Source organism: Triturus cristatus, chromosome 3_2 (assembly GCF_964204655.1).
Source record: "Triturus cristatus chromosome 3_2, aTriCri1.1, whole genome shotgun sequence".
NCBI lineage: Eukaryota > Metazoa > Chordata > Amphibia > Caudata > Salamandridae > Triturus > Triturus cristatus.
In genome coordinates this window covers 1,212,206,328-1,212,227,377 of record NC_140584.1, presented here as the reverse complement: position 1 = coordinate 1,212,227,377, position 21,050 = coordinate 1,212,206,328, and the positions used below count along the sequence as shown (strand labels likewise).

General features: G+C 48.0%; 1 protein-coding gene across 1 annotated transcript in view; it reads right to left on the bottom strand.

Annotated features, from left to right (window-relative positions):
• Window positions 1-21,050, bottom strand: part of LOC146859468 (unconventional myosin-X-like) — an 869,852-nt gene that overhangs the window by 21,514 nt on the left and 827,288 nt on the right. The window contains exons 35-37 of the mRNA XM_085650190.1: window positions 11,512-11,809; window positions 1,537-1,744; window positions 544-680 (exon numbers count right to left, since the gene is read on the bottom strand). Of these exons, the coding sequence (XP_085506316.1) occupies window positions 544-680; window positions 1,537-1,744; window positions 11,512-11,809 (643 nt within the window). The remainder of the gene's footprint in view (window positions 1-543; window positions 681-1,536; window positions 1,745-11,511; window positions 11,810-21,050) is intronic.

The following is a 21,050-nucleotide window of genomic DNA, read 5'->3' as shown; positions in this document are numbered from 1 at the left end:
GGAAGGAGCTAAAGGAGTAGATTGGGGATGTGAGGGGGAGAGAAGTGAGGGTTTGAGACGTATGTGGGGAGGTGGTAGTGGATGAGAGGTAAGTAGATTGAGAGAGAGACAGAGAACAGAAAAGGAGAGATCTGATAAGGTCAGAGAGCAATAATGTGAGGAAGAGAAACCATTGAAAGGGACCAGGACCGGAGGAAGATCCTTCTCCTACCTCGCTCCCAAAAGCAGGAACCCCTGCATCTCCACCACAGGCTTTCCTCGTCGCTAACCTAATTCAGGAAGGATCTCAAGACATTAGCCCTTCGACTGAACCTCAGCACCCAGTAGGACCTGCATTCCTCTCCCCCCAGAGCCTTCAAACCCTAGCGGGTGAGTAGCCGCGCATAACAAATACTATTGAGTGATTAAAGAACAGTTGTGATGAGGTCGAGAGATTGAAGTGCAATGAGGAGAAGGAAAGGCATGGAGAAGATGATAGCCGCAAGAAAGAACAACCCTTGGACCCTCGATGCCAAGGAGGGTGCACCCAACTGCTTCACGCACCTTTCAAACTTGGCCAGAATGTCGGCAACGATCACCCGGCTCTCGATGGCTTTGTCCACAAGCTTGTTTCGCTCAAATAGTGCAAACATATTTCGACTGTCCTCCATAGCGAGTCCACGGATCAGCTTCTCCACCACCTATGGAATAACAAAGTTCATCATCATGCCATCACCAGCAACAAAATCACCATCATCTTCAAGTAAAACAAAGTAGAAAAGGAACCCCAGAAAAATATAATAAAGCAGGAATAGAATAGATAATAAAGTAGTCTGGATGCAGCCACTGCTCGATGGAGATGCAAAGTCAGCACTCCCAAAAGAATTCAGGGCAACTCTTACTGGTCACACCCTAGATAGTGTCAGTTCACCTTACACCTGGACACGACTCTGCACAACAAAACACAACAAAATACCATATACAGCACAATAAATGAAGAGTTCGCTCCATCACCCTTCGTTGAGGGGATGATATCCCGAGAATTGACGAAGATTTGTGGCCTCTGATATGCGTTCCTTACATAAATAGAATAGTTCTTGGAGAAGTTTGAGGTTTGGGAATGGATGAAGTATTGTGGGATTTTAAAACAACAGAACATAGCAATATCCAGATAGTCCGTGTGTGGTTTATTACTCACAGTGGAAGTAAGGACTTGATGCAGGACATCCACAATGTGAGTGCACTGGCTCGAGCGATCACCCCCATGGAAAGTGATAAACAGACCACAGGGCATATTGTTCTTCGTAATAATATATAAACTATAATCAACCATGGGAGGTACAGAAGGAGAGAGCAGAGGAGATCGGGGACACTTTGTGGGACTGCCACAAGCAATTCAGTTCCAAAACAATAAGATGAACTACAGGTTATCTGTGATAAACCTCTTTATGGCACAAAACTCCTCTAAACACGACTACCCATGAGGACCCCAGTGGACTGCTTCCTGGTCTCATTACAACCTTTGATTGACTGATGCACAAGGCAGGCCCATCTTACCTCACCGGCTGTAGTATGGGAGTTAATGCTGATTTTACAGGAACCGCCACCATGACAATAAACGGTTGTCGTCATTTCCTGTCGCGTGATGAGAGCCGAGATCTCCTCCTGCGATGGCACAAACTCGCGTGCTTTGGTCTTCTTCAAGGAATCTGTTATGAACTGCGCAAACTTGTCTACTGGTGAACCAGGGAAGTGCTCCTTCACTCTACAAAAGAAAGAGAAAATAGGTTACATAAATGAAGAGAAAAGATAATTCCTCGCTTTTATAAGACTGAAAAATGGATGCCTACCCCCAGCACAAGAAACTCCCTCCCTCCCCCTCGAGTAAAGCACACTCCCTCCCTCCCTCTCTCCTCTTCCCCCGAGCACGGAACTCCCCTGCTCCACACTGACCACAGGCCTATGCTCTCACCTCCATTGCCACCCTGTGGCCCCATGCCGCCCATCACTCTGGTGCACGATAGAGGCTGTGTGCGTTGATTCATTGGTGCTCGAACACCCTTCTGATAAAGGGCGGCACAGGTGGTTCATCACTCACGCTCACTCTGGAAACACTGGGGGCGCCAGGAAACGGATTTCACGTGCATTAGGTACAGCATAGATGTCCTTCCTGGAGCCGGAGCAGCTTCCATAGTTAGGTTTCTATGGATGCGTCTCCATCCCCACTGTCCCATCTAGAAGCCTTTCACTGTAATATCTACCAGGCCATCTCCTCACCACCACATTCACACATTCATCCAGCGTGGCGCCTTGATCGGTTTGTATCTAGTCATTCCTGGTCCTGGTCTTTGCGCTCTTTCTTCTTATCTTGGTCCCTCTCTAGATCTTCACTGGCAGTGCTCATCTTCATAACTGTTCCCATCATGGATTTATCTCCTTCGTATTCTATTGTCCCTTCGACATTTTTCTTGACTTTTCTCAAACACTGTTAATCACAACCATCTTCTCTCATATCCTCCTTTTGTCCCATCTCTGTCACAGGTCTCTGCAACTCTACAACTATGCTACCTCAATAACCCTCCTGGGGACCTCCTGCAATTGTAGTCTTCAACATTCCTCCCCCAATCCCATTCTCCAGTCCTGTCTCCATCCTCCTTAAGATCTTCTTCACAGGCCTGCTCTCTCCGCCCCTATCCTCATCTCCGATTGGCCGGCCTCCATCAGTAATCTCAAACTCAAGCACTGGCCTGTCTCCCTCATTCACCCACAAACCCTTCAATTGTTCTAATCTGTCTCGTCTCCATCACTTGTCCATAACCTCCCTTTGACCGGTCTCCGACACATTTCCAACTCTCTTTAACGGCATATTCACCACTGCTCACAGCAACACATTATCAAGTTTCATCTCCTCTCCTTTCCCTTGATTCTCGTCTAATGTGTTTTCCGGTCCTCGGGTGCACACTAGAGCGAAGCCAAACGATTGCTTGAATATTCCAGAGTTCAACAAACAAAAGCGGTCTCCTACTGGGTGACATTTAAGAATTTGGGTCGGATGGACGACCCTATTTTGCATACGCAAACGGGTTTGCGACCCGTTTCCACATGCAAAATCTATGAGGGCCATGTACCATCCCTATTTAGCGAGTCACTATATTTGTGCAACTCTTCAAGAGGGTGGTAAAGCACTCCCAAATGGGAAGGGGTCCCCAGGGGACCCCTTTCCCTTTGTGAATTCTGGGGGAAATATTTTTTAGGGGCAGGCAGTGGTTCCAGGGACCACTACTTGCCCTTAAAAAAAATTAAACGAAAACGTTTTCTTTTTCTTTTTTTTAAATGCATCCCGTTATCCTTTAAGGAAACCGGGCTGCATTAAAAACAAAAAAAAACTGGTTTATTTAAAAGCAGTCCCAGACATGGAGGTCTGCTGAGCCCATCAGGCCACCATCCCTGGGAGGGCCAGCCATTCCCAATGGGGTCGCAAATTGCGAGTGTCTCATTAATATGCATGAGGCATGCAATTTGCAATCCAATTAGGAATCGCTAACAGTGTCTCAGACAATCTTGTACATGGCATTTAGCGACTCGCAAATTGCGACTCACAATTTTTCGCAATTTGCGAGTCGCTGAATGTCATGGTCGCACATCTGGCCCTCAATCTCCCATCCTCCTCTGATTATCTCTTTTTCTAATCTTTGAGCCACCGTGACCTCCATAACCCCACTTTTGTCTTTTCTACGTCACATCTCATTCTTATACACTTTGGGAAACTAGGTCTGTGGATTTTGCAACATTTCAGTTAATAGGTATAGGAAGCTGGCTCTGGACATACTATACCAAAGTGAGGTATAGTATTCACAGAGTCCAGTGGAACCCCAAAGGTAGGCAGAGGTAAAGTTAGATAGCACCTCACTCTCTATTTGTGGTAGCTTGGTCGAGCAGTAAGGCAGTATCAGCGCAGTGTTAAGCATTTGTTGTACACACTCAGTCAGCAAATGAATTCACACACTCAAAGACTAAACTTCAGACCAATTGTTTTTGTATAAAAATATTCTTTTAGATATTTTATTTCCTAGAACCAAGCAAGCCTGGCACAGGCAAGTGATAAATACTTTGCAGTAAATACACTGTTGTAATACAGTTTGGATTGTAATTATATATGCATTTTGTTTTGAATTACAATATTGTTACTGAGAAATGCAGTACTTTGTAAATACAGTACACATACTTTATATAGAATGTTTTGTAAAATTACAGGTAAGTTCTTTTGAGATTACTTTGCTTAAACAGTGCAGTATACCTGGATACTACACTGGGACATTTCCTGTAAACAGAAAAGTAAAATCGTTTTTGTTAGCTAGTAGAATTTTATAGCATTTCTTTAGGTTTTCCAGCTCCACACTTAAACACTTTTCTTAGAAAAAACAGTCAATGTTATCCTATGGAGGAAAATAGTGTTAATGGTTCAAAAGTAAGTAGTTTGTTTTGGGAGTTGGTGTTCTGGGGTTAGACTCAGGGGTCCCCCAGTGTCTTGGTACACCTTCAGCGGCACTAGGGCGGCCGGGTGCAGAGTGCTGAGGCCAAGTGTTGTCCAATGGGGGAAAGGGGGCCTCCGGTTGGCGGCTGCTGACGAGCAGGCCACTGGGTTGTGGGAGCAAAGCTCCTGGACTTAAACTCAGGGCAAATGGGGTTTAGGCAAGCACAAAAAGTTGCACCCTCAGCTGCACTGGAGCGGCCGGGTGCAGAGTGCTGTTTTGGCGTCGGAAGCCCAGTAGCTTTCAATGGGGAGACTCCGGTTTGCAAAAGCACTGCAGGCTAGGGGACGAAGGTCTTCTGGGCACGACCACCAGTGGTAGGGTTAAGTTGGGATGTTGGGGGTTGGTTAGGCACGGTCGGTTGGGCCACCCAAGGCCGTGGGGCGTCTGGTGCAGGGGTGCCTTTTAGGGTCGGATCTTCTTACCAGCTACTGGTCGCGGTTCGGGGGACCTTCCGGTTTGAGGCTGCAGGCGTCGGCTGGAGGCTTGAGGCAGGTCGGGGGTCGCCAGAATTTGGGTCAGGGTCGCTGGGGAGACCTCCTCTTGGTGTTGGGACACTCGAACTCGGGTCGTGGGTGTCGGGTGCAGTGTGGTGCAAACTCGCGGATCCTTGCGGAGTTGGAGTCTGGTGTTTGAACAAATCCGGTGTTCACGGGAGATAGAGTCTTTGGGATTGAAGGCAGGCAGCTCCTCTGGATTTCTTGAGGTTGCTAGATGCAGGACACACCGGGATGTTGCTGAAGCAGGTTCGAGGTGTGGACAGGCCGGTGGGGCTGGGGCCAAGTCAGTGGGCGTCCTCCGCTTGTTAGCTTCGGCACGGCTGTTCGGTCCTTCTTTTTCTTTTCTTCTTGCAGGTTCTTGTATAAGGAATCAAGGTTCAGGGGTGCCAATAGATACTAAATTTAGGAGTGATACAGTTAGGTAAAAGGTTGGGACCAATGTGTCCCTTCCCTGGGAGTGGGTACACCCCCTATTATGCCACCCTCCAGTGGGAGGGGGGCATAAGCCTTTTCCTGGTTGGCTGGGTCCCCCCCATCTGAAGAATGGCAAGGACTGAGGGTTGTGCTTCACCTCGCCTCTCCCACCTGAGGGGTGGAGTTGGCAGGGCGTGGGCACACCTTTCTTCCTCACTTCTTTTTCCCGCCGGTTCTCCCGCCCAAAGTGGTGGTCAGAACCAGTGGAGACCAGTTGCTGAAAGCAGTAAGTGGCCTGGGGAAGCTCACAAAGGCGGCAAGCCTTAGAAGCTTCCCCTTTGTGAAACCTGCCCATCCGGGGGGAGGAGGCTTAGCGCCTCTTCCCAGCATGTGCATTGTTTCAGGCCCCTGAGAGCAGCAGGCTGTCGACCCGGGGTCCAGAAACATGTCTGGTGGTGGCAGCTGGAGAGCAGCCACTCAGCCTGGACACTAGTGGTATGTCGTTTTTCAGGGGGCATCTCTAAGATGCCCTCTGTGTGTATTTTTCATTAAATCCCACACTGGCATCAGTGTGGGTTTAATGTGCTGAGAAGTTTGATACCAAACTTCTCAGTTTTCAGTGTAGCCATTATGGTCCTGTGGAGTTTGTAATGACAAACTCCCAGCACCATATACTCTTCATGGCAGCACTGCACTTACAATGTCTAAGAATAGACTTAGACACTGTAGGGGTATAGGGCTCATGCACCTGTACCCTCACCACTAGTATAGCACACCCAGCTAGAGGGGTGACTGATCTATGCCAGGGCAGGGGGTTGTAGGCATGGCACACTGGGATGCCATGTCGACTCTTCACTTTGTTCTGCACCAAAACACGCTGCCACCAAAGGCAGTGTGTGAATGTAAAGGTACAGGGCCTCTAATGGTGGCACAATAAGTGCTGCAGCCCTTAGAGGCCTTCTCTGGTCACAGTGCCCTGGGGCTGACCTGTGGCCAGAGGTGCCAATTGGGTTTGGGGACAGTTTTGGGCGAAAGAACACAGGTTCTGGGAACCTGCTTGGCAGGAACCCAGGGCACATCAAGTCAAAAGTGCATCAGTAGTCTGGCAAAAAGGGTGTGTATTGGGGGGGGGGGGGGGGCTACTGAAACAGAAACCCAGCTTCTCACAATGGGCAACTAATATATTCTGTCTTTGCCAACCTCGGCTCAAGGAGACCTTTGGGCAGTATTGATTACAAAGCCTTCTGCATCGTCTTTGAAGAGTCGAACTTAACCTTTGAGTGTCTCTGACACGACACTTCTGAACGCAGTGAAGAGTTCTGCAAAGGAATGACTCCGAGGCAGTGTGTGCCTCACCGCCTTTACATCCTGTACTCTCCCCTCAGATTGCTCTTTTGGACTGGATTTACTAAGACTCCCCACTGTTGTCTCATTATTATCATTTGGTTTTATAGAGCGCGTGGCTACTCAATGAGTGATTATAGAGCCTGGTCTCCAACTGCAAACACCAGCTTAACTTTGGCATCTTAAACGGCTTCAAATAACTATAATCAGTTGTTGCCCCAGCGCTGGCAGTCGTTACACGTTCACTGTGGTCTGCATCAGGTCCATCTACCTTCTCTACATGAACTGGGAGACATACGCCTTCACCCAGAAGCATCCGGCCCTGCTAGGCTCAGCACCAGCGGGTCCAAGAGCGCCAACAACTGATCACAAATCACAGACGTCCTCTGCCTGTGGCAGCCATGAAGGAGACATCAATGCCCGGCTCAGCACCAGTGGGTCACGGGCACCAACAACTGAGCACAAAGCACTGACCTCCTCTGCCTGTGGCAGCCATGGAGACATCAATGCCTACCTCATGATAATAATGCAATAGGTTCAATAGGCATTCTTGGTACACATCCCAATCTTCAACAACTGATCAGTTCAATCGGGCATGTTTCCTGAGAACATCAGGACACCCACGCCCGGCCCAGCACCAGTGGGTCCAAGAGCGCCAAAAACTGATCACAAAGCACTGACGTCCTCTGCCTGTGGCAGCCATGGAGACATCAATGCCCGGCTCAGCACCAGTGGCCGAAGGGCCCCAATGACTGATCACAAAGCCCTGACGTCCTCGGTCTGTGGCAGCCATGGAGACATCAATGCCCGGCTCAGCACCAGCGGCCGAAGGGCACCAACAACTGATCACAAAGCACCGACGTCCTCTGCCTGTGGCAGCCATGAAGGAGACATCAATGCCCGGCTCAGCACCAGAGGCCAGAAAAGCACCAACAACTGATCACAAAGCACTGACGTCCTCTGCCTGTGGCAGCCATGAAGGAGACATCAATGCCCGGCTCAGCACCAGAGGCCAGAAAAGCACCAACAACTGATCACAAAGCACTGACGTCCTCTGCCTGAGGCAGCCATGAAGGGGACATCAGTGCCCGGCTCAGCACCAGTGGGTCACGGGCACCAACAACTGAGCACAAAGCACTGACCTCCTCTGCCTGTGGCAGCCGCGGGAACATCAATGCCCAGCTCAGCACCCGCGGCCGAAGGGCACCAGTGACTGATCACAAAGCACTGACGTCCACTGCCTGTGGCAGCCATGGAGGAGACATCAATGCCCGGCTCAGCACCAGTGGGTCATGGGCACCAACAACAGAGCACAAAGAACTGACGTCCTCTGCCTACGGCAGCCATGAAGGGGACATCAATGCCCTGCTCAGCACCAGTGGGTCACGGGCACCAACAACTGACCTCTGCCTGTAGTAGCCATAGAGACATGAACGCCCGGCTCAGCAACAGTGGGTCCAAGGGCACCAACAACTGATCACAAAGCACTGACGTCCTCTGCCTGTGGCTGCCATGGAGACATCAATGCCTGGCTCAGCACCAGCAGGTCCACGGGCACCAACAACTGATCGCAAAGCACTGACGTCCTCTGCCTGTGGCAGCCATGGAGAGATCAATGCCCGGCTCAGCACCAGTGGCCGAAGGGCACCAACAACTGATCACAAAGTGCTGACCTCCTCTGCCTGTGGCAGCCATGGAGACATCAGTGCCCGGCTCAGCACCAGCGGCCGAAGGGCACCAACAACTGATCACAAAGCGCTGACGTCCTCTGCCTGTGGCAGGCATGAAGGATACACCAATGCCACACCAACTAGAAAGACTGTCTGCCCCTTCCGTAATGTGAAAAGGCAGGTAAGTGTTTTGAACATGTTAAGTCAGATCAGTGTATGGACTTTCTCCCTCACTACTTATTTCACAATTAGAAGTATACAGGTATGACTTGAGGATTGAGGAATGTGGCAAGAAAAGAAGAATTGTTCTCTTGAGATCAGAAACGTGCAGCGTATTCTTCAGGGATTGTGAAGCTTTCAATTATAGTGGACATCAATAAAGGAACGGGTGCTCCTGCAAATGGGACAATCTAGTTGTGTTTTCAATTCTGAAACAAGTGAGCTTTCTTGATGTGGCTGTGGAGGCTTAGAAAAGCTTTTCATTCAGGGTTCAATGTTCGCTGCAGCCAGTCGACCAATACAATGGAACGTGCGGACACAGAATGAGCAGTTTTCACTCAATGATGTGCCTACAACGTAAATCAATACGCACAATTCATGTCATGTATGCAACAAAATGAAGCTTTGCCATATAGTTAGGTGTGACGTGACCGTGCTCACAAGAGCAGCAACCATCAATAATCAACAGACATCTGACTGAAAAATGCACAAACGACCAACACCGTTCTGACATGCCTTATACCTGGGTATAACCATGCTCGCAAAAGCCCCTTCCTTCCTGACACGACAACTACAAATCCAGCAAAAAACATGTTACCCTAGAGCCCTAACCAACACATCTCACATAAGGCTACAGTGGAACCTCAAAAAAACACTACTTTAAGCTACCTCAATAAAATTCTACAAGCCAAGCACCCCAAAGGCACTATGCCTTCTCAAACCACACCCACTGAACGTTAACACAAAGAGACAACTACAAACCTACTGAACACTAACTCACAGGCACAACTATGAATAACCACACCCACCAAACATTAACTCACAGGCACAACTACGAATAACCACACCCACCAAACACTAACTCATGTGAACAACTACAAATAACCACACCCACCAAACACTAACTCATGTGAACAACTACAAATAACCACACCCACCAAACACTAACTCATGTGAACAACTACAAATAACCACACCCACCAAACACTAACTCATGTGAACAACTACAAATAACCACACCCACTAACACCAACCTACAGACACCTATAACAATTTTCCTGCATACTGAAAACTGTACAGGAACATCAATTACAACACAACTAACAATTATAATCAGACTCAACTCTGCAGTGGAATCTTCTTAACTGTGTGTTAGAAGTGCCCAGACTCGAAAGCACTGCAAGGACAGACCAATGACACAACGTGTACTATGTTAATGACTTCATTCACTTGTGACACGCACAAGCTTCATGTCTTTGCTGGCATCACTTTTGCACGACACTTCAGCACAATGCTTCTAACCTAAGACGGCAAAGAAGGTTCTTGTGCTCCTAGAGTCCTTTTTCAATTGCGACATCCTGAAAGAAAATAGTACAGCACGTCTCACAAGCTGACTCCCCTGCAGTAACATCTATCAGTGGGAATATGGACATCTCTGATCTGGTAATAAAATCATTTCTGAGTAAAGGCGGTGGCCAGGGCCATCCCTTCCTAATCTTTCCAAACCTACCTCTGCCCTTTCTGCCACAGCATTGTGTGCTGCAAGTGGTGGGGTTGTGTAGATGTGGCTGCACTAACCCATGGTGCCCACGGACACTGTCCAACCACATTAGCTTCCAGTTGAGAGAAGGTGGGACTGCAGAAGACTGAGAAGTAGATTGTAGGTCTGGATAACTTTGGGACTACTGAGAAACATGCTGCACAAGTGGATCCACAAGCCAACCTCCCTCAACCAGGGATCCGCGCTGTCCCCACTGCTGGTCAACATCTATTTATACCCTTTGATTGCAGCATTAGCACAGCTGGATTGCCAACTGTTTACCTATGCAGATGACACCCAGCTGGTCTTCTGGATTGAGAGCTCCACGCAGGCAGAGCTGAATGTGCAGAACATTCTGCGGTTCACGGAGAACTGGATGGCATCAAAACTCTCTGAAAGTGAATCCAGACAAGACTGAGGCTCTGGCTATCACCATGAAGGGGAATCCATGGATGGACGGTTTATGGCCCTGGGAGTTAGGTCCTGCCCCAGACTCTGTGCCAAGAGTGAAAGGTCTTGGTATCAATCTGGATAGGAACCTGTCGATGGCTGGGCAGGTGGTGAAAGTGTGGGAGCTGCACAGGCTTCCAGACGCAGCTCTGGATATTTGCTCCAAATCTTTTTTTCACAACAATGTGAACAGTGGGGGCGGCATTGATCTGGTCACAGTTGGAATATGGCAATGCCTGGTACATCAGCCTCCCCAATAAGCTGCTGGGTAAGCTTCAAGTTGTTATGAATGATGCGGCAAGACTACTGCTCAAGCTACAAGAGAAGCGCACGCTACAAGAGAAGCGCACGCTACAAGAGAAGCGCACGCTACAAGAGAAGCGCACGCTATGCCACTGCTGCAACAATTGCATTGGCTGTCAGTCAAACAGAGGGCGTGTACAAAAGGCCTGTGCACTGCGCACAAGATCTTACATGGCACAGTACCAGCCTACATTGAGGAACGACTGAGACGCTACTTGCTGTACACCATCTACGCTCCTCTGAGGCGATCTTGCTGACCTGCCCACGCTTTAAGAAAACAACTTTGGGCAGTCAGGGATTTTTAGTTCTGATACTTCAGATCTGGAATGAACTACCGGAAAGTCTGAGCAGAGAAACTGCTCTCCTACCCTTTTGGAAGAGATTGAAAACTTTCTTATTTGAACAAGCTTTCAGAAGAGATGGACTTTCCCATTTTAATAATATCAGCTGCAACATGTTATCTTCACCCTTAAGTAAGCGCCAAAAGACTGGTGGTATTTGTGCGCTATGCATGTGTTATTAACATAACCAAGACAGGAACAACAGGAAGGGTGCCTTACCTCTTGAGGTGGAAGCGGAGGTAGCGGAGGATCCCGCGGCTGGGCAGGAAGGTGCAGCTCATGCACGACAAGAGCTGCCAGTGATGGAGGTTCCCGCGGCTGTTCGGATGAGGCACGTGGTTGGTCTGCTTGATCAGCTGGCAGTAGATCTCGTCCCGGAGGGGCTTCAAGTCCTGGCAGGTCTGGAGGATTCCCTGAATGATGGGCACTGGATCTGCCACCGTCTCGAGCTCCTGCAGAGAGTTAAAGACCTTCACGGCCTCATCCTGCAGGGTGGTGTAGCCCTTCTCCCGTTGCACTGTAAGAAACCCAGAGTCCATTAATCTATCAACAGGCATCGAAAGGCACCTAATGTCACCAGGAGCATCCTGCAGCGCGCGCTATGCCAATAATATAATGCAGTTGGTAAAAGGGTTGAATCATTTCCTTGGTAATATTTAACCTACCACAAAAAGTTCTGGAATCAGTTTCATATCTCATCGAGGATCAGTTATTGAAAAGGAACATGTGACGCCATTGTATGATCCAGACGTATGTGGGCATCTTAAGTCCAACAGCAGATCTAGACAGAGCATCTTAAACGGAGAACCCAAAGGAGCCGAAGCTATTCCTTCACAGCAGCCATGATGGAAGGGCATGAATCTCTCCAAGAGTACCAGGGGAACAAACAAACAAAGGGTGGCATCCTTACGGTCCACTGCACACTGGTAGTACAATAGGCACCACGTCCTTTCACCCTTTGGCATCCAGAGGCAAACATTTAAAACTGGGCTACTGTAGCTTACCCCTTGCCTTTCCTACTGCTCACATCTTTTGAATCTCAACCGTTAGCTCTCAATTAGCAAAGTGAAAAAATGTAATTACGGAATTCCTTGAGGCACCCCTACATTGCGGTGTGCCTCAGGAGTCTTCTCTTAGCCCCACCTTTTTTACCTTTAATTGTGCCCTCTAGCTGAGATCGTCCATTCTTTTTGGTTGTCATTGGTTTCATACGCCGAGGACACCCAGCTGGTGATCTCAATCTCCCCGGACCCCAGTTCCAGCCACCTCAGCCTGGACCCTTGTCTTCAGGAGGTGGCCCAACACATGGCCAACTCTAAGTTGAAGCTCAATGAAGATAAGACTGAGGTGATGCAATTGGGAAACAATCTTAATAAAAAGTCCCCCCACTTGTGCCAGACTGTCTGTTGAGTCTCCCCAGTCCAAAGGGGGTTATATAGAGCCTTGGAATGTGGCTAGACGCCAATCTCACCATGGACTGCCAGGCAAGGAAACTTGCAGCCACTTGCTTTGGCATCCTGAGAATGCTTAGAAAGGTGTTAAGTTTGCTCCCTTTTCTAGCTCGAAGATTAATTGTCCAGACCCTGATCTCCTACCTAGATTATGGCCATGCCCTCTTTCTGGGTTCGCTTTGCTACATCACAAAGATTGCTGGCTACGCAGAATGCCGCTGCTCAGCTTCTTCTGAATATTCTGAGGCGCTAATCTGTAAAAAGAGACTTAAATGACCTCCACTGGCCCTCAGTTGAGCAGAGGGTCCAGTTTAAGACGCTCTGCATCCTGCAGAGATCGCTTCACAAGAAAGGTCCCATCTATTTAAGACCATAAGCCATCCCCCACACCCCTGGAAGGCTACTACGATCATTCTCAGCACATAAACTGCAGGTCCCCAAGTTTAGTAGATCCCGTTGGGGTAGGCGTTCTTACTCCTATGGGGCCCCCAAACTTTGGAACACTCCTCCTCTGGAACGTCTGCTTCCCAACGAACTTACATTCCATAAGGCCCTTAAAACATGGCTATATAGCAATCAGCCCTGCTAAGTGTTGGCTAATAGGACCTCTTATCTCCTGTCTGATAGTTCAAGCTCGGGTAGGCCTCCGGGTAGCTATGCGCTATATAAGACCTAAAGAATAGAACAGAATCAAGGAGGTTGCAAACGAAAGGTTTACAAAGAGGACCTGTAGAAGGAAAATGCTACTTACCCAGCATGCATCTGTTCTTGGCATGTAGAGCTGTAGATTGGCATAGCTTGCCATCTAGTGTTGGGTCCGGAAGTTTGCACTTTATTTTCTTCGAAGAAGTCTCTTCCAGTCACATGGTAGGTGACTACTCCTCTCGGTGATAGAGCGCATGGGCATCGACTCCATTGTTAGATTGTTTTCCCACAGAGGGTGATAATGGAGTTAGTAAGAGTAGTAGACTAGAGACCTAGACATCGCTGCAACAGGTATAGGTACCCGGGGAGGCGGGTGGGCGCATGTGAATCTACAGCTCTCCATGCCAAGAACAGATGCACACTGCGTAAGTAGCATTTTTCCGTTTGAGGCATGTGAGCTGTAGATCACATGCTTGGCATAGACTATAAAGCAGTAATCTCCCAAAGCGGTGGCTAACCTGTAGCTGTTGCAGAGTTTTGAAAGAGTGTACGTAGAACTGCCTGGCCCACCCTAGCTTGCCGTCTTGCTAACAACATCTACACAATAGTGTTTTGTGAATGTGTGAGGTGTAGACCATGTTGCAGCTTTGCAAATGTAATCTATGGGGATGTTTCCAAAGAAAGCCATAGAAGCCCCTAGTTTGCGAGTGGAATGCACTCTAGGGGGAATTGTTAATGTTAGTTTTGCCTTTGCATAGCATGTCTGAATGCATTTGACTATCCACTGTGCAATACCGGATTCTGAGATGGGATTGCCTTTATGAGGTGGGGCAAAAGCCACAAAGAGTTGTTTTGTCTTACGGAAAGGTTTTGTCCTTTCAATAGAGTAACGCTCTTTTAATGCCTAAGGTGTGTAGAGCACGTTCTGCCACAGAATCTGGTTGAGGGAAGAACACAGGCAACTCAACAGATTGGTTGATATAGAAGGCAGAAATCACCTTGGTTAGAAATTTAGGATTAGTCTGAAGACCCACTTTGTTTTGGTGTACTTGTAAAAGTGGTTCCTCTATGGTTAGTGCCTGAAGGTCACCTACTCTCCTCAGTGATCTAATACCTATGAGGAAAGCGACTTTCCAAGTGAGAAATTGCAGCTCACATTTGTGTAATGGCTCAAAGAGTGGACCCATAAGTCTGGTGAGGAGAATATTGAGATTCCACACTGGGCAGGTGGAAGTCTTGGGGGAATGACTCTCGAGTCCTTCCATAAATGCCTTAATAACAGGCCCTTTGAAGAGAGACAGATGTTGTCTATTCTGAAGGTATGCGTCTATTGCAGCAAGATGTAAGCGTATGGATGTGTAAGCTAAATTTGAACGCTGTAGATGCAGTAAATAGCGGATGATGTTCTGAACTGAAGCATCAAGCGGGTTGATTTGATTGTTATTACAATAAATAACAAACCGTTTCCACTTTGCTGCATAGTAAGCCCTTGTAGTAGGACTTCTAGCCTCTTTGATAATGTTCATGCAGTCTGGAGGAAGATTGAGGTAGCCAAACTCTGACTTCAGGTGTCAGATCGCAAGGTTGAGATGTCTGGGATCTCGGTGTCTCATCTCTCCACGGCTCTGTGTGAGGAGATTGGATGTGAGATGTAGTTTTTGATGAGGAACTACTGAGAGCTCCAACAGGGTGGTGAACTATGGTTGACGGGCCCATGTGGGAGCAACTAGGATTAGTGTCAGGGACGCCTGCATGAGCTTCCGAACCAGTAGTGGAATGAGTGGTAGAGGCGGAAAAGCGTAGGCAAATAACCCTGACCAATCCATCCATAGTGCATTGCCTCTGGACAATGGGTGTGGATACATGGAGGCGGAGCTTGGGCATTTTGGTGTGTGGCGAACAGATCTGTGTCTGGGAAGCCCCACATCTGAAAGAATAGGAGGAGAACTTGAGGGTGGAGTTCCCACTCGTGGATCTGTTGTCTCTGTCTGCTGAGCAAATCTGCGATTTGATTGTCTACTCCTGGAAGGTGTTCTGCAAGCAGATACATTTTGTGACGTATGGCCCACCTCCAGATGGTATGTGCTAGTTGGTACAGCTGGAGAGAGTATTCCGCCCTCCCCCCTATTTCTGAATGTAAAACATTGCTGTCATGTTGTCTGTGCATATCAGGACAGCTTTGCCCGCTAGAAAGATCGCTAGAAGCTCTAGATTTATGTGAAGCTGCTTTTGCTGTAGGCTCCACGTGCCCTGAATTGTGTGAGTTTGTAGATGAGCTCCCCAACCAGTGAGCGATGCGGCTGCTGTTAGCACTGTTTGTGGAATCAGGTCGTTGAAGGGCCACCCTTTGGAAAGGTTTTGTGGATTCCACCACTGCAGGAAGCGATGAGTGCGGCCGTCCACCAACACTAGATCTGATAACTGACCATGAGACGGAGTCCACTGATGTGCTAAGCATTTCTGAAGGGGACGCATTTTATGTCTTGCGTAGGTGACTATTAGGATGCAAGATGCCATCATTCCTAGTAACTGCATGATGACTTGAGCTGGCAATGAGTGTTGAGGCTTGAACTGGCAAAGTAGGATTTGAATGTTGCAGATTCTGGCTGGATTGGGATAGCCCAGAGCCTTTTTGTGTATCCAGAGTGGCTCCCAAATACGCGTGCGTGTTGGAGGGTTGGAGATGGGACTTGTACAGATTTACTGTGAATTCCAGATCATGGAGCAGCTGCACTGTTGTGTGAGTATGTCGTAGACAGTATGCTTGCGAGCTGGCGTTTATGAGCCAGTCATTTAAGTATGGGAAGACGTGAATGTGTTGTCTTCGTAGATGAGCTGTGACTACTGCCAGACATTTGGTGAAAACCCTGGAAGCAGTAGTGACTCCGAATGGGAGCACTTTGAATTAGTAATGAGCCCCGATACCACAAACCTAAGGTATTTGCGGTGAGCGGTGTGTATCGGAATGTGGAAGTAGGCGACCTTTAAATCCAAAGTGGACAGAAAGTCGCCTTGCTGAAGGAGCGGTAGTACTTGTTGGAGTGTCACCATATGAAAGTGATCAGATTGGATGGATGTATAGATTGAGGTCTCAGAGGTCTAGTATAGGCCTGAGAGAGCCGTCTTTTTTGGGAATTAAGAAGTACAGGGAGTATACACCGGCCCCTTGATATTGTAATGGGACTGGTTCTTTAGTTCCTTTTTGTAAGAGAGAGAGAGAACTTCTTGTTTGTGTCGGTTGGGATGTTCTTGTGACATTGTGTGTGATCTTGGAGGAATGTTTGGGGGAGTGTCTGTAAATTCCAGGCAATAACCATATTGGATAATTTTTAGAACCCATCTGTCTGAGGTGATTGTATTCCAGACGGGTAGAAATTGGGAGAGACAGTGGAGTGATTGGGGGCAGAGGAGGGAAGTCACTGTTTGGTGTTTGCAGGGGAAGTGCGTGTTGAGTTGCTTCTGCCACTTCCCTTGCAGTTGTACCCTCTAAATCCTCCCCTAAAGTAACCTCTTGAGGAGAGCAATTGATTATTGCCCTTGTAAGAGGAGGGGGGATTCTCTGATGAAGTGGTTTTGGAGCCATCCCATGTAAAAGGAGCAACAAAAGGATCCCCGGTTGGAAGGGAGTTGCAAAGCCCCATGGATTTTGTGACCTCTGTATTTTTTTTCATCTTCTCTAGAGAAGTGTCCACTGTGGGGCCAAATAGGTGTTCTTTATCAAAGGGTTGGTTCAAAATAGAGGCTTGGACCTTGGGTTTGAACCCCAAAATTTTGAGCCAAGCATGTCTGCGTAGCACTACACAGGTGTTCACTGCGCGGGCTGCTGCGTCTAAGGCGCACCTAATCAAAGTATTGGTAATTAATTTCCCCTCCTGAATTAGTTCATTGCCTTTGGTTTTGTGCTCATTGGGTAAAAACAGCATTAACTTTTCTAGCTCATCATAATGAGCTCTGTCGTAGCGAGCCAAGAGAGCTTGCGCATTCGCAATTCGCCAGTGATTGGCTAGTTGCGATGCTATTTCTTTGCCCGGGGTATCAATTAATTTCGACTCCTTATCAGGAGGAGGGGCATCTCCTATAGTTTGTGAGTTTGCTCGTTTGCGAGCGTTGGAGACTACAAGGGAGTCTAATGTAAGTTGACCCTTGATGTAAGTGGGGTCAGTAGGTGCTGACTTATACTTTTTCTCAATTGTGGGCATGATAATTCTTGCCCGCACAGGGCCTTTAAAAATGTCGTCAGTATATTTAAGCATTCCCGTAAACATAGGTAGTGTCTGTGTTGATCTCTGAAAGGAACTTAAGGTTTCAAATAGAAAATCTTCTTCAAGAGCCTGTTTGTGTAATTGCACCCTATGGTATTGAGCAGCCCTATTAAGTAGCTCTATATACCCTATGTTGTCATCAGGTGGTGAGGGTTTGGAAGGGTATAGATCCGGATCATTGTCTATGATGGGATTATAGTCATCGCAGGGGTCGTTAATATCCTGTGGCCTATCTTCATCCCCATCCCCTTCATCTTGCAAATTAGGTGATTGAGGTTGTGGGGAATTTGTGGGTGTGATGAGCAAATTTGGGTCAATGGGTGGAGCAGAAGGGTTAGTAACCACATTCTTGCATTTCAAAGGAATGTGGTAGTCCTCTTATAAGCCCATTTTCCATTTCTCTGGCATTTTCACATGAATGTGTCCAGTGTCTCGATGGATAACCAGTTCTTTTCGTTTCGGATCCGCGTTTGCAGTGGGAACGTCGACACAAGGCTCTTTGGATGGAACAGTCGTTTTCCGTTTGGGCGCCTTACTTTTTGGCGTCGAAAGTTTTGTCTCTGAAGCTTTCAGCTCCGCAGATTTACTCTTTGGTAGCGTGGGAATGGCCACAATGACCTGCTTCGATTTCGAGGCTGAAGGTTTCTCTTCGGCATCGGCATGGGGCTGACTCAATCCCGAGCTGGAAGGCTTTAATTTGTGTTTCAGTGCTGGGCCGGAGGGCGGGGCCTCAAACTTTTTCTCGGTGCCCACCTTGGCCAGAGGAAGGACTGGAGCCTTTTTCTTCAACAAGTGTTGGAGCGGGGGGGTGTCTGTACTCCCGGTACGCTGACCCGGTGTCACTTGCTCTTGTTCTTCCATTTCGGAGTCCGCTTCGGACACGGAGATGTGGTCCAGTTCTTCTTCGCCTCCTTGTGCGTGGAATTCTTCCTGGTGGGAATCTTCACGGAAGATGTCGGGTGCGGAGCCACTTTGTTGGTGCATTTCATGACGTCGAGGCTGACGGTCACAGAGCTTCTACTTGGATTGAAACGATCGGCACGTGTCGCAGTCTTGTTCGTTGTGTTCCGGGGATAGACAGAGACTGCACACTTTGTGCAAGTCGGGGCACAGAAACTTAGCGGGACACCCTTGACAGAATTTTCATGGAGTCAGTTTCATCGACTGCTAGCGAGCCCGATGCGGGTAGGCCCAACGACCCTCCACGAATCTTCCGATCGAAGACTTTGACTTGAAACAATACGCAGAGAATGGGAAACACAATCAAGATACCGTAGAGGGTACTGGATTGCGCATCGAGGGGAACCCGAGAAACGGTGTGGAGCTGGAGCGCCACAATTCACATCTGAACCCAATGGCAGACAAAAAAACAATGGAGTCGATGCCCATGTGCACTATTACTGAAAGGAGGAGTCATCTACCTCGTGACTGGAAAAGACTTCTTCGAAGAAAAAGTGTAAACATCCGTACCCAACACTAGATGGCAGGCTATGCAAAGCATGTGATCTACAGCTCACATGCCTTGAACATTATACAACAGGACTTACAGGAAGTCACATAGAAAGGCCTGTAGAAATGAATGCCAGAGGACTTTGCAGGAAGTATTGAAATGCAGCATGCAGCATTTAATGCAAATGAGAAAATTGGAAATTACATAAGAGGCTCCTAATAATTAATGTAAGAGACCGCATCAGTTAACTTGTGAGTCTTTCTTGGAAACAGCTTGAGGGGCCTGCAGGACTTGAGGTCAAAGGGAGGATGAATTTGAGGGAAGAGTGCTTGAAGACCAGAACAATGAAGGACATTTATGGATTACCATGGGGGAGTATACAGCTGATGAGCCCATTCTTGCTACATCTCTGGTCGCTGGGAATCTATCAAAGGAAAGTTTTACGATGGCCATCGATATCATGACCAGACCCGATGTCTTCAAACTTGTTTGCAGGACTTTCAGGCCAACCTAGGCATGTACTTCTCTGGTTGGTCAGGGCAGTGTTTATTGAATACATGGGGGGTGGGGGAGGGCGGAGGGCATGCCAATCCCTCATATTGACAATAGGGGGCATGTTCGAAAAGCGTCTGGCTCGTCTGGAGATGGGCATGAATCCCTGCAGAGATTGTAGATTCTTTATCGTAGCATTAGTGCACGGGTCTAGGCATTAGGTGGGGTGACCCTGTGTTAAAAATTGTGTCTCTAGTTGGCAGAGGAATGCACCGTGTACAAGTAGGGACCACCACTCTACTCAGAGTAAGTCAGATGCACAGCCTGTGCTCTCCTCTGGTAGCTTGGCGCAGAGCAGGCAGGCCTAACTCAAAGAGGCAATGCGTAAAGTATTTGTGTAACACACACACAGTAAATCACTGAAAACACTACAAAAAGGCTCCACGCAGTTGTAGAAAAATTAAGGTTAATTATATGGATTAAATAAGACCAAAACGGTAAAAATCCAATTAATAGGTCAAGACTTACTCACTTTTACAGGTATCAAGCAGTGCCTTTAGAAAGACCACCTGGGCTCGTTTTAGAGTCTATACAATAATTTCTCTTGGGTTAAAATGACACGACTGTAGGCTTTGAGGAAACGGTACTCAACGCATCCCAATGATCCAGTACCTGGATGCGTGCCCCCGCCATCGGTGTAGGAGCGGGCTACAGTTCAGCCTTAGAAGATGAAAGCGGGGCTGAGCTAAGTTGCAGCTTTTGCGGGCGGCATCAGTCACAGGGACCGTGTCCTTGCAAAATAACATGAGGTGCTGCTGCACGGTCCTGGCCAACAGCGAAGTGAACAAGCATTGAAAATACAACAGGTCTCGCCTTTGGGTAAGTTAAAGCCATTTGCTTTGCTAATGGTATTGTGTAGCAAAGCAAATGGTTTTAACTTAATAAAATGCGAGACCTACTGCATTTTTAATGCTTGTTTAAATATAGTGCCACATGTCTTCAGTTGCACTTCGCACTGCCTTCTGCGTGAGTATAGGACTGCCGTCTAAACTTGCCCGCCGAATATCTTTTCAAAACATTGAGCGGGGAATGTGTAAGACATAAATAACTCTCCTGCAGGAGTGACACACGGGTGGTGAAGCTGGATTGGACTGGAATCCAGGGAAAATAAATGCATTTATAGCGCTGTCACATGGTACTGCAACTCAAAGTCTATTTGGAAAATCAAAAATACAGCAACTCTGCGGCGTTAGGCGGCTACAGATTCAGTGCGGACTCTCAATCTTTGTGTGGAAATGAATGCCCAGTGCACAGTCCAAGAAACCTGCAGCTGCCGGTGTGCTCTCTAAATATCACAAACAGGGGTTTAAGTGGAATGAACAAACGGGGAGGGGGGTCTCTCAAAGGGGCGTGGCCGATGTAATAGTGAGAGTAGCTTAAAATGCCTAAGCTTAAAAT